At 40.7% G+C, this 14,091-nt stretch overlaps 1 protein-coding gene across 1 annotated transcript in view; it reads right to left on the bottom strand.

Moving 5' to 3' along the window:
* LOC309566011 (uncharacterized protein) overlaps nucleotides 1–10,597 on the bottom strand; it is a gene marked incomplete at its 3' end in the record, with an annotated part of 43,983 nt that extends 33,386 nt beyond the window's left edge. Inside the window, exons 1-2 of the mRNA XM_082271030.1 lie at nucleotides 10,539–10,597; nucleotides 3,368–3,901 (exon numbers count right to left, since the gene is read on the bottom strand). Coding sequence (XP_082127156.1) covers nucleotides 3,368–3,722 — 355 coding nt within the window. The 5' untranslated portion in view covers nucleotides 3,723–3,901; nucleotides 10,539–10,597. The remainder of the gene's footprint in view (nucleotides 1–3,367; nucleotides 3,902–10,538) is intronic.
* Between the last annotated feature and the right edge of the window lie 3,494 nt (nucleotides 10,598–14,091).

The following is a 14,091-nucleotide window of genomic DNA, read 5'->3' as shown; positions in this document are numbered from 1 at the left end:
ACGCCAAAATGGCGGCCTCGTGCGATCTAGCAAACAATGGCGGCGGTTAGTACCGAATAGCGGCGTGACTGCAGAGCATCACAACACCTTCTCTACATGGGGATTTAGCCTGGTCGGCGGTACCGGCCCTGGCGGACCGCATGGCCGTTCGGAAGGCCTGCTATCGCTGGAGACTTGACTAGGAAAGCAGTCTACATGTCCGTGGCTACTGACTGGTAGGGTACTTATATTATCACAGTAAGATACCCATACTGCCACTAATTACAATCTTTTTAACATGTTTACAATTAGATTGTCAGCTCCCAAACCAAGCCTCCTGGCTTTTTGCACATAAAATCACACTCAAAGTAGGGGGATCTGTGCCATGTTATAGGATAGAGGGGAACTCATCCTTACCATACAGAGAGGGGCCCGCGTTCACCACAAGACCCGTCAGGGGAAAAGGGGGAACATGCTACTCACCATACCGGAACCAGGCGGGCACCAACTCCTGACAGTACCCCTCTCCACCGGGGCGGGAGGGCTGTCGACCAATACGGACGCCGTGACTCATGGTCCTTGGCGTTTCAGCGAGACGTTTAACTCGCGGGGTCAGTCCCTCCAGTGGGACTATGTCGCGGCCGACCCAGCGCGGAGCTATGGCCTGCACGCACTCGTAGGCTGAACTGGGGTGACCACCGGATCTCAACATCCCGCCCGTCACCCAGTTCAGCTTTCTTGCTTGAAGATCTCACAGGAACACTGGAGAAAAAAGCTGTCTAAAAAATATTTTTAAGAAAAAAATCCTGCCAGGACCGAAGATCCCAGCAAGGTATCTAGGTCCTTACTCCTGACTAGACAGAAAAAAACTGATTTGCTGTGGCGGAGAGAGAGAGGATATACCCTCGGGGACTGCCCCTGGGGTGTGGCCGGAGCATTTTTATTTCCTGTCTAGTCCTGCTCCTGTGGAGGCAACATAACCCGAAGGTGCTGTATCACCGAGGACTACGTCTGTCAATGAGCGATAGAGAAAAGGGAGTTTACATCTAGCAAAACCAAGTGGCCAAAGAAAGATTTGACAGTGCCTCTTTACTTGACTTTTAGAAGTTTTATCTTCTCAAAGAAAAATATTCCCACTCTTCACAATCACACCTTATTCATGTCATCAGTTTTTGACAGTACCTATATTTGTGAGAAACTATTTTCAAGGATTAAGCACGCAAAGGGCAAAATAGCTGATAAGCACCTTGAGAATTGCTACTACATCCATCGAATCAGATATTTAGGCGTTCGTTTATAAAAACAGTGTCAAATATCGCACTAGTGTTATGTTGCCTACTTTTACTTTTATAAAAAAATATAACAAAAAAATTAAGTTGACTCAGATAAGTATATTATCTATATTAGTGATCGTTAAACTTGTGATCTGCCCAACTTTTTATTTTCATCGGCAATCCTTATTGTTGGTGTCAGGGGGGGGGAGTACCGCGCTTAAAAGGTGCTTAGTGCATATTATTCATACTAATTACATTTAATAATTTACTTTCAGTGCTTTCAAATGTTTATAATAAAATATCAATATTCTCCAGTGCATAAAATTATATAAATATTCTCCAGTGCATAAAATTTAAAAAAATTCTCATTAATAAATAAAATATTTCTTACAAGTGATGTAAATATGTGCTATAAACAATCCTTAAATATATCAAAATTTGTAAAAATAAAGTGCCAGTGATAAATTATGTGCTTATAAGTTTCCAATAATTAAATAATTCAAAAGTGAAAAAGTGCCAAAGTGTCCTTATATATATAGATAAAATGGTGTATATTCAGACGCCTTTTCTTTCCCAAAATTCATGCAGGTGCTCTTCCATGCAGTGGCCACTAGGTGTCCTAAGCGCTCACCTCAATTGGCTTTATAACCAGCTTTGTATGGTATCATATGTAATCCTCCTTTTCTATGGTTGATGGGTCCGGTCACTAATTCTCACACTTATCCCTTTTAACACGATATTCCAGGGGGTGTGTGTGGAGCCTTTGAATCTCCAAAATAAATGGGGCCACAATAGTGAGGTACCGTTTGGTGATTTTATTAAAAGAGATTAAAAATAACAGACTCACATTTTCCTTCGTCTTTGCCAATGCATAACAATTGTAAATGTCGCTACGTCACTTCCGGTTTGGCGTCCTACGCGTTACGCTGCGTGCCCACACAGCTTCTTCCAGGGATCCCTGGAAGAAGCTGTGTGGGCACGCAGCGTAACGCGTAGGACGCCAAACCGGAAGTGACGTAGCGACATTTACAATTGTTATGCATTGGCAAAGACGAAGGAAAATGTGAGTCTGTTATTTTTAATCTCTTTTAATAAAATCACCAAACGGTACCTCACTATTGTGGCCCCATTTATTCTGGAGATTCAAAGGCTCCACACACACCCCCTGGAATATCGTGTTAAAAGGGATAAGTGTGAGAATTAGTGAGTGGACCCATCAACCATAGAAAAGGAGGATTACATATGATACCATACAAAGCTGGTTATAAAGCCAATTGAGGTGAGCGCTTAGGACACCTAGTGGCCACTGCATGGAAGAGCACCTGCATGAATTTTGGGAAAGAAAAGGCGTCTGAATATACACCATTTTATCTATATATATAAGGACACTTTGGCACTTTTTCACTTTTGAATTATTTAATTATTGGAAACTTATAAGCACATAATTTATCACTGGCACTTTATTTTTACAAATTTTGATATATTTAAGGATTGTTTATAGCACATATTTACATCACTTGTAAGAAATATTTTATTTATTAATGAGAATTTTTTTAAATTTTATGCACTGGAGAATATTTATATAATTTTATGCACTGGAGAATATTGATATTTTATTATAAACATTTGAAAGCACTGAAAGTAAATTATTAAATGTAATTAGTATGAATAATATGCACTAAGCACCTTTTAAGCGCGGTACTCCCCCCCTGTTATAAATTTCTGAATTGCGTAGGTTACCAATAACAGTACCTGCAGCTTTAAAGGAATTTAGGATTCATATAGAGTGACAGCGCGAGAATTTCACCAACCCAACTTATTGTTGGTGTATTTTAGGTGTGGCCCAAAACACATTTTCATCTTGCAATGTGGCCCAGGAAGATCAAAAGGTTGTTACCTTGGCGTAAAGCGATTTTCTTTACCCCTGTTTGGAGGCCTAAATTGCACCCCTTCTGCGCAGAAGGCCAAAAAGTAGCCACATGCTTTGAGTTGCACTTCTGTTCCTTGTATCATTGTTGAATTCAAGTTAGGCCATAACAGTAGGTGTTCAAATGGTTATGATGAAAAACAGAAAATATGTATCATTTCACACACTGAAGACATAAGTTGCTCACCTTGTCTTCTCTTCCAGGCCTGATGTATTTCCTTTCTCACACGGTGTGGCAATTCGGCCGAGTACGGGTGCCAGTTCCTGATGTGACAGGCAAGATTGTCCATCTTGGCAGAGTTAAGTCTTTTGTCACATACCATGCACTGCAGGGTAGAGTTTTTGCCAACTGCCACCAAAAACCTCCACTTCCATAAGGTTGGTACCTGTCCTTTCCTTGTTCTTCCCTTACCCTTCATTTTACTCTGGCATGGTTTGTGGCATGCTAGCCGTTTCTCAGTACGCCATACATGCAGGATATGACTAACACTATCCGGATTCAGGTTCGTATTGTGGACTATTTCAGAGAAAGGCTTCCCCATATACCACAGGGTAATCACTTTCAGGCACTGATCACGGAGTATAGACAAGGCAAATATCCTTCTACTTGACAAAGAAATTTCATTAGTTCCAGTCCCCTTCTTTTCTTGCAGGTTTTCTGCATTGTCGTGTCCAAGAACCTTGGATGTCACAGCACAGGCTTCGAAAGAAAATTGTGAACCTGTCAACATGTAGACAACAAACTCTTAGACATTGTAACTCAAAAAGCAAAGTCAAGACCATACATGGATGCTATAGATAGAGGAACACTCTGGCTTTCCTATTTGGGAACACTAATAATTTTTCATGTCTTATTAATACTCAATGTTAGTTGAGAAGTCACCTGACATACGTTATGGTGAACCCTAAATATATACCCTTTGAGTTTTGTATATTCACCTGTTAATTCGAACATGGCTACTGTAGGGTTGGAAGTATACATGTATGTTTACTATGATAACATGTGAATGTCTGAGGCCCCGTTCACACTGGGGCGATCCGACTTCCCGGGGCGACCTCCGAGGTCGCGGTGCGAGCAGCGCGCCGCGACCTCTGAGCGGCCGGCACGGACTACATAACATTGAAGTCTATGACGGTCGCTCTGGGTCGCCCCAAAGAAGCTCCGGACCCTTTTTCTAAGTCGGAGCGACTTGTGTCGCTCCTATTAGAACGGGTCCGCAGCTTCTCTATGGAAGGCGACCTACGGCGACCTGTGAGGCGACCAGGTCGCCTCACAGGTCGCCCCAGTGTGAACGGGGACTCATGAGCTGGAATTGTTTTCTTTAATTTCTGTTATTTTATTTTCTTGTTTCTACTTTTTTTTTGTTTTTCTTTTTGTACAGTTTGTTTGTATACATGCAAAAAGTCTAATAAAAATTTATTGGAAAAAAAGAAGTCCTAGAATATTTGGAACAGGAAGTCTGTTGTGTATGGGAAAATCCTTCCCCATGAAATGTAAAATCTTAGTTGTGATATGTGCTTAAACTTTACAGAGATACTGCCAAAAGTATGTGAACAACATTTAAAACAAATGAGGTCAGGTGCACAAAGCCAGGTATATAAAGTCATAGAGGAAATTTACTTAACCACTTAAGCCCCGGAAGATTTTACCCCCTTTCTGACCAGGGGGTATTTTGCGATTCGGCACTGCGTGACTTTAACGGAAAATTGCGCGGTCGTGCAATGCTGTACCTAAACGAATTTGACGTCCTTTTTTTCCCACAAACAGAGCTTTCTTTTGGTGGTATTTGATCACCTGTGCGATTTTTTGATCATGCGCTATAATCAAAAAAAGAGCGACAATTTTGCAAAAATAACAATATTTTCAAATTTTTTTTATATGAAATTCCCCAAACAAAATGTAAAAAATCAAATTTTTTTTAAATTTTTGGCCAATTTGTTTACTGCTACCTATGTTGGTAAAACAAAAAAATCACAATAAGCGTATTTTGATTGGTTTGCGCAAAAGTTATTGCGTTTACTAACTAAGGGAAAGATTTCTGTAATTTTTTTTTTTTTTTTTTAACGAGTAATGGCGGCGATCTGCGATTTTTTCTGCGGGACTGCGACATTGCGGCGGACAGATCGGACCCTTGACTGACATTTTTGACACTTTTGGGGGGTACCAGTGACATTACTACAGTAATCAGTGCTATACATATGCACTGTTACTGTAAAAATGACACTGGCAAGGAAGGGGTTAACTTTATTAGAGATGCAGTGACTATGTGTGTCCCTAGGGGCGTGCTTCTTACTGTGCAGGGATGTGGCTGTGTGTGTGTAACAGTACAGATCAACGGTCCTACATAGCAGGACCGTTAGATCAGTGCTTTTACACAGGGGAGAATGACAGGCGGCTTTGTTTACATTAGCCGCCTGCCTTTCTCCCTTCACAGCGGACGATCACAAGTGACCGGCGGACATCGTGAACGAGCCGCTATTGGCTCCCAGGCTAGTGACTTACCGGTACGTCACTTTGCCTGGCAGTGGCTGACCGCCGCAGTATATGTACTTGCAGCGGTCGGCAACCAGTTAAAGTAGAATTTCACTCTCCCAATCAACATTGATTATTTTTTAATCATCATGCTACTAGCATTAGTAAATGGATAGGAAAGTATATCATACTTGCTTGTTTTACACTTTTTTTTTTTTTTACATTTCTTCAGTTAGTTACTTTTTTGGTTTCTTGCCTGGGCAAATGAGGTCATACATCCCAGGAATCTTCAGGAAAGGAGAAGGAGGAGTATTCACAGCTCAGCCCACTCTCCTGCATGCATACCTGAGCTAAGGGCAGGAAGTAAACGCTACATGAATCATTTGCCCTTACTCCAGATGTAATTTCTCACCAAAATAAAGCATGAAGACATGGATGGATTGGGGGAGTGGGGTTTACTTTGAATAATAAAAATGAATTTAATAGTGTTTTTGGTTTGTGGTGCTCAGATGCAGTAACGATCCGCTTTAAAGAGGAGCTCCAGGCTCCTGGAGAAAAAAAATTAAAAGTCAGCAGCTACAAATACTGTAGCTGCTGACCTTTAATATTAAGGATGCTTACCTGTCCAGGAATCCAGTGATGTCCTCGCCCGAAACCGATTTTTCAATCAGCTATCAAGTGCTGCTGCCGCCATCTCCACTGAGATAAACTGGCAGTGGAGCCGTGCGACTCTCTAATTGGGCCGGCTGTGGGGGAAGTGGGATCGGGTAAAACCAGGTAACTGCTCCCCCCAAAAGGTGCCAAATGTGGCAGTGGAGGGGGAAGAGGAGGTAGATAAGCAGAGCTTCCCATTTGAGTGGAGCTCCACTTTAAATTGGAGAGGACAGAATCTGGAGCAGCTGTATTTGGTAACCAATCAGCTTCTAGCTTTGGCTTGTCCAGTTAAGTTTTCTAAATGAAAGGTAGTATCTGATAGATTGTCTTTGCACAGCTGCTCCAGTCTTATGGCAATGCACACTATATGCGGCGACATATGTATGACTGCATGGTAAAACATTTGTCACTGCAGGGACACATAGGAAACAGTGTCCTATTCACAATGCAACGCAGCCTAGCGCTGCGCTGCACCGAGAAATGCAGACATGCTGCATTTTATTGCAGCGCACCGGCCCAAATCACACTACAATGTCAGGCAGCGCAGTGCATCGCGCCAACCTACACTGCAGTGAATTAAGTGTACATTTTGTGCACTTCAAATAAAGTTATACAAAACAAAAAAAGGATCAGTGCGATGCACAGGATTGCGCAGCACACTGCCCCTTAGCGCAGCCATCAACAGAGAACTGTCATGGCAGTAAAGTGCTTCAGCAGCTCTCCTTACAGAGTGAATTCCCCCTTAGTGCTCTTTCACACTCGCAGTAATGCTTACCTGTTGTGTGGCAGCAGCTGGTAGGCGTTCTGGAGGCTACCGATGCCTGCTGATGCCGATTTTCTTTTTTCTCTGGTCGAACAACATCCTCTTACCCACAGCCACCATCACATTTTAAAATCAGCTTCATATAGCCAGGTCATACACTCACATAGATCTGTGTGAATGTATGTAAATGAATAATCTACAAGACCCATATTCCTTTGCGGCAGATGGCTCATAAGTCTCACTGAACTTTGAGTCTGCTGATGGGTGCACATATAGTTCATTGACACCTACTCCAGCTTTCTGCCCGTACCTGTGGAGGATGTGCATGCAGGAGCCGGGCATTGCACCTGCAATCCACGGATTGTGGGCGCAATGCTTTGCTGGCTGCTGGAGGAAAGAAAAAAAATCATAAAATGCACATTTTCTTTTTTTATGGCAAAAATATGTGAATTTATTATTTATTCCTTAGCAAACTTAGCCTTTCAGTAAATACCAGCAAAAGTGTGCCTATTCCAGAACTGGCAAGGTTAGGGATGGGGTAGGGAGTCATGAGGAAGTGGTAGCTGAGGTGGTTGCATTTGTGATGAAGGGGGGCAGAATTAACTTTAGCTGATCGTGACCTCCAGCAGAAATCTCTTGAAAAAATTACATGACCAACCCAGGTGAGTTCCTGCATCAGTGATTTTCCCAGAAAAACTAAGTATTTAAGTCCTTCTCTTTATAAGATGTAGTTAGGCAACATATTAATGATATTATTGTACTCATAGTAGTACTTAGATTGGTATTATCTTCATCACTGACACTTAACTGTGCTTTTAGGGGCTTTAAAATACCCACACTAATATAAACACTATATTGTCAAAATTATTGGACCCCTGCCTTTACATCCACATGAACTTTAATGGCATCCCAGTCTTAGTCCGTAGGGTTCAATGTTGAGTTGGCCCACCCTTTGCAGCTATAAAAGCTTCAACTCTTCTGGGAAGGTTGTTCATAAGGTTTAGGAGTGTGTCTATGGGAATGTTTGACCATTCTTCCAGAAGTGCATTTGTGAGGTCAGGCACTGATGTTGGACGGAAAGGCCTGGCTCGCAGTCTCCGCTTAAATTCATTCCAAAGGTGTTCTATTGGGTTGAAATCAGGACTCTGTGCAGGCCAGTCAAGTTCCTCCACCCCAAACTCGCTCATCCAGGTCTTTATGGACATGCTTTGTGCACAGGTCCAAATCATTTGGTGGGCGGGGGATTATACCAAGACATTTTGGACAATTTCATGCTCCCAACTTTGTGGGAACAGTTTGGGGATGGCCCCTTCCTGTTCCAACATGACTGCGCACCAATACACAAAGCAAGGTCACTAAAGACATGGATGAGCGAGTTTGGGGTGGAGAAACTTGATTGGCCTGCACAGAGTCCTGATTTCAACCCAATAGAACACCTTTGGGATGAATTAGAGCAGACAGACTAGTCACATGACACTCTCAGACACGACCAAGTACTACACCTCCCGCTCACCGTTTCCAACACAAATATAAAAGTGTGGAAACTTTTTGAAGACCCCCTCGTACATACACACAGTACTGTGGAAAAGTTTTAGGCAGGTGTGAAAAATGCTGTAAATTAAGAATGCTTTCAGAAATAGAAGCATTAAGTGCCCATTCACACTACCGCGACTTGTCAGGCGACTGGTCAGCCTGACAAGTCGCGGTCCATGCAGTGCTACGGGAACCGTTCTAATAGGAGCAACTCAAGTCGCTCCGACTTAGAAAATAGTTCCTGTACTACTTCGGGGCGACATCGGAGCGACTTGCATTGGCATTCATTATATGAAGCCCGTGCAAGTCGCGCCGAAGTTGTGGTGCACGCGACTTCACAGGTCGCCCCTGAAGTCGTGCCGCGGTAGTGTGAACCGACACTAAAAGTTTTTTTTTTTTTTTTTATCAACTAACAAAATGGAAAGCAAACAAACAAAAAATCCAAATCAATTTAGGAACCATCTTCAGCATAAAGAAGCACAAGGAGCCCTGGCCCTCACAGAGCCCTGATCTCAACGTCATCGGTCTGGGATTACATGAACAGACAGAAGGATTTGAGGCAGCCTACATCCACAGAAGATCTGTGGTTAGTTCTCCAAGATATTTGGAAGAACCTACCTGCCGAATTCCTTCAAAAACTGTGTGCACAAGCACTGTGTGTACTTAGAAGAAACTGATGCTGGTTTGTGGCCAAAGGGTAGCCACACCAAATATTTATTTGATTTAGATCTTTCTTTTGTTTTCTCAGTTTGCATTTTGTAAATTGATAAAAAAAAAAATATATATATATATATATATATATATATATATATATATATATATATATACACACGCACACACACATTATTTATAATATATATATATATATATATATATATATATATATATATATATATATATATATATATACATACATACATACACACACACATACACACTATATATATATATATATATATATATATATATATATATATATATATATATATATATATATATATATATATATATATATATATATATATACATATATACACACACATATACACACACACATACCCATATATATATATATACACACACACACACACACACACACACACACACATGCTTTTTTTTATATTTATTTTATCATTATGGTAGGAAATAGAATTCAAACTTTCATTACTGTTCAGATCTATAGTGATTACCTACATGGTGTCAGAGACCTACTGTAAACTAAATGCTCCTCACTCACTAACCACCTAACTTGATTTACAGCAGCAATGTCTCAATGTCTCTTGAGCTAACCAATCAGAGTAACCAGTAAAATCCCCTGTGGTCAAGGGAAACAGCTGGAGCATCTGCAAAAATCAAACAGAGCATTGCAGCAAGCGCAAATTATTGGAGAACTTTAGTTCAACAAAGAAGTTAAGATCTCTAATTTGTGGGACTTTTTTTCCCGGTCTGGAACAGTTAATTTTGTGAACCTTAGCAGCTCCCTGACCACTTCCATTCTTTTGCTGCACTACCCACTTGTCTGGTGACTGATAGCAGCTCCAAAAAAAACAGAGTCAGGAAACATAATAGCTGGAAGGCTCCCTTCACACTTGTGCGACTTGTCCTGCGACTTGGGACTGCAAAGTCGCATGACAAGTCATACCCCATGATTTCCAATGGGTACTGTCCATATCTGTGCGGCTTCAAAGTAGTCCCTGCACTACTTTGGTCTGATTTGAGGTCCATAAACCTCAAGATTACACAGGCATTGCTTCAAGTCACATCAAAATTGCGTCCAAATCACGTCAAAGTCACGCAACTTTTAGGTCGCACAAGGGTGAAAGGAGCCTTAAACTTGCACCACAGTATCATAACTGTACACATACACACATTTATAAGTACACACAAACATGGGTTACTTTCAGATTTCACAAAAATATGGGTACACTGACTTACTCAGCACATCTTGCTTAGAGCTGGATAAATCCTCGAAGTCTAAATACACCTCAATTTCGGCTGGACTTTGTACAGATATTTCCCTTGCTATGCAAAGTTCAGATATATCCGATGGCTTTGATTTTAGGGGCAGGGAAATTGTATTATCCTCTTTCACTATAGTCAGGGGAGCTTTCTCACGCTCATGTATTGCAGAACGGACTGTCTGAATATCTTGTATTTCCGATGAATCAGATTCGGCTTCCATTTTTACATTGATAAAAAAACCTGGAGATTCTACTTTGATCTGGAGAGGGGGAGTTTCATGCAAAGCACTCCATGCTGTAACTGGCAAATCCTGCTGTTCTTCTTTAATATGGACCGCCTGCTCTTCCTGTTTGATAGTGATTTCTTCTGATAGATCAGAATCTGCTTCTTCTTTTACATTACTAATGATACCTGGAGATTCTACTTTCACTAGGCGAGGGGTAGTTTCATGTAAAACGTTCCACACTGTAACTGCCAATTCATGTTGCCCATCTTTATTAGCGACCTCCTGCTCTTCCTGTTTGATAGTGATTGTTTGCTTTACTTCTTCCATAGTGACCCGCTGTGGCTCAGCTGTATTAGCTTCTTGTTACTCCACTATTATCATTACTTCTTGCACTTTCCAAATACTGGCATCTTGCTCTCCCTTACTAATAGTGTCTTGTTCCTTGATGCAATCACAGAAAAGTTGAATCCTGTGAATAGAAATAATGTTTATTGTGAATGACCATAATGTCCAGCTGACAAATACGTCCTAGACAAAACAAGAAGCTGACAGAAATTTAGCACGTGGAGTTAGGCTTTAAAGTGGACAGGAAAGAACATTTTGTGGGTAAGTGGAAGCCAATAAACTGGTACATAGAAAATGTAAACAAAAAAAGTAACTTTATAACTTATGAACCCGTATGGAACTGCAGGAGAGCCCCTAAGCCTCTGGTGCCCCCTTCACTTCCATGACCATCAATCGGGGGTTAACTCTCATTGCCCCTGACCATCAATGTGAAGGGGAGGGAAGGGTTAAAGTTTACTGCCAGTTAATAGTACTGACACCAGTGACCTATAATAATAGTGATCTATTATTGCACTCATGACACCAATGTTGGGTTTTATTATTGCTTCCACTGACTGAACCAATGTTGTGGGTTGTTATTGCGTCCACTGACACCAATGTTAGGGATTAATATTGCATCTACTGACACCAATGTTGGGGGTTACTATTGCCTCCACTGACACAATGTTAAGGGTTATTTATTCCACTGACACCAATGAGTGATATAGGGAGCCTGCCTATTGCACGCTTCCACCAGCGCTTGCTACACGATTATAACATAGGTAATAATAGCCGTGATTAGATTTATATCCTAAAATACATATCAATGAATAATAATCTTATACCCAGTGATTACACATAAAAAAGTGCATCATATATAATACATATGTGCCAATGCAAAGTGTCCATAAAAAAGTGATTCATATTTGGCATGGGTGCGGGGTAATCTATCCAAGAAGCAGCAGGATCGTTCTGAGATTTCCTTTCCTGATCAAGGTGATCACACAAGCGTGATTTGATCTTGTTGCATCTGGGGAGTTGGCAATTTATTAATTCCTCTGACAGCACGGGGTGCTTTATTTTATACTTAACACCCACAGGGAAGGAGTTCTGACGGCTGGTCTTTCCATTTTTACCTTTTCTGAACTAAATGAATCACTTTGTTTATGGACACTTTGCATTGGGCACATATGTATTATATATGATGCACTTTTTTATGTGTAATCACTGGGTAAAGGATTATTATTTTCTGATATGTATTTTAGGATATAAATCTAATCACAGCTATTATTACCTATATTATAATTGTGTAGGAAGCGCTGGTGTGAGCATGCTATAGGCAGGCTCTCTATATCACTCATTTAGTTTTTGCCCACAGCACCTGCTTTTTAATATAACTATACACACATATTTATCACCATTGTTCATATTATAGTTATTGTTTAATATGGTTAATTTATCTAATTGCATTGTGTAGCAAGTGCTCGTGGGGACGTGCAATAGGCAGGCTTTTTGTATTATTATCCACCGACACCAATGTTGGGGGATTATTGATTCCACTGACACCAATGTTGGGGGTTATTATTGCTTCCACAAACACTAATGTTAAGGGTTATTACTGCATCCACTGACACCAATGTTGGGGGTTATTATTGCATCCACTGACACCAATGTTGGGGGGTTATTATTGCTTCCACTGACACTAATGTTAAGGGTTATTACTGCATCCACTAACACTAATGTTAAGGGTTATTACTGCATCCACTGACAACAATGTTGGGGGTTATTATTGCATCCACTAACACTAATGTTAAGGGTTATTACTGCATCCACTGACACCAATGTTGGGGGTTATTATTGCTTCCACTGACACTAATGTTAAGGGTTATTACTGCATCCACTAACACTAATGTTAAGGGTTATTACTGCATCCACCAACACTAATGTTAAGGGTTATTACTGCATCCACTGACACCAATGTTGGGGGTTATTATTGCATCCACTGACACCAATGATGGGGGGTTATTATTATGTCCACTGACACCAATGGGGGGGGGGGGTTATTTTTTCACTCACTGACTGCACTTTGGGTCCTTTATCATTTTCAAGTTGACCACCACTGCCCTAAACCAGAATCTTGCAGCAGATTGGGTACCACAGTCCACTGTGGTTTATTTATTTTTTCCGTATTATTATTATTTTTATTAAAGCTGAACACTAGGACAGTAACTAAATCTCTACAATAATTATAATAAAGCAAAACCGCTTAAGTTGCAGTGTTTAAAATGTTACACTTTTGTAAAAACTCACTATTTAAAATTCTGTGATGTCATTGCTTCAACCCAAATATTCATTAATCCCCGTCTCTAGGAGGAGGTATCTCAGAATAGGCGACGTCACTTCCTCTTAGTATTATTCCACTGTTTTCACCATCTGGAGTGACTACATGTAAACAGCAAGTTGCTGGAGGAGATTAGCAACCCCTAAATGGAAAGGAAAAAAAAAAAAGAAAAACAATATATTATAATAAAAAAAAATGCATTTTTCAGGATACAGGGTTCTTTAGCAAAATGTAATCCAGTTATGGTTTTACATCTATTTCAACACTGTTTAATATGACATGGATAAAGAACTATCTACTGTATATTCAGAAGTCATTAATGCAGAATTCCTGAAAATAACGGCTCACAAATGTATTCTAAGAATTGCATTTTTTACAGATTTCCCTAACTCATCTCCACCAAGCCATTTTTACTGGTTTCTCCACCCACTGCTCCATCCTCGCACAAGTTATTTCTCAGTTTTTATTGTTCTCCCTCCTTGTCCTGGGAGTCCCCTACTGTTTATGTAAGGAACTCAGTACGACTGCCATGTACTTCTCAGGAAATAAGCTTGAAATAAAGGGGTCTATTTACGAAGCAGCGATAATCTACTGCTGATGAGATCGCTAGCATTCTCCTCTAAGTGCCAGTTTAT

Source organism: Pelophylax lessonae (genome assembly GCF_965119305.1).
Source record: "Pelophylax lessonae genome assembly, chromosome: 10".
NCBI classification, from domain to species: Eukaryota; Metazoa; Chordata; class Amphibia; order Anura; family Ranidae; genus Pelophylax; species Pelophylax lessonae.
Note: the sequence above shows the minus strand (reverse complement) of the source record. Positions and strands in the feature narration are given on the sequence as shown.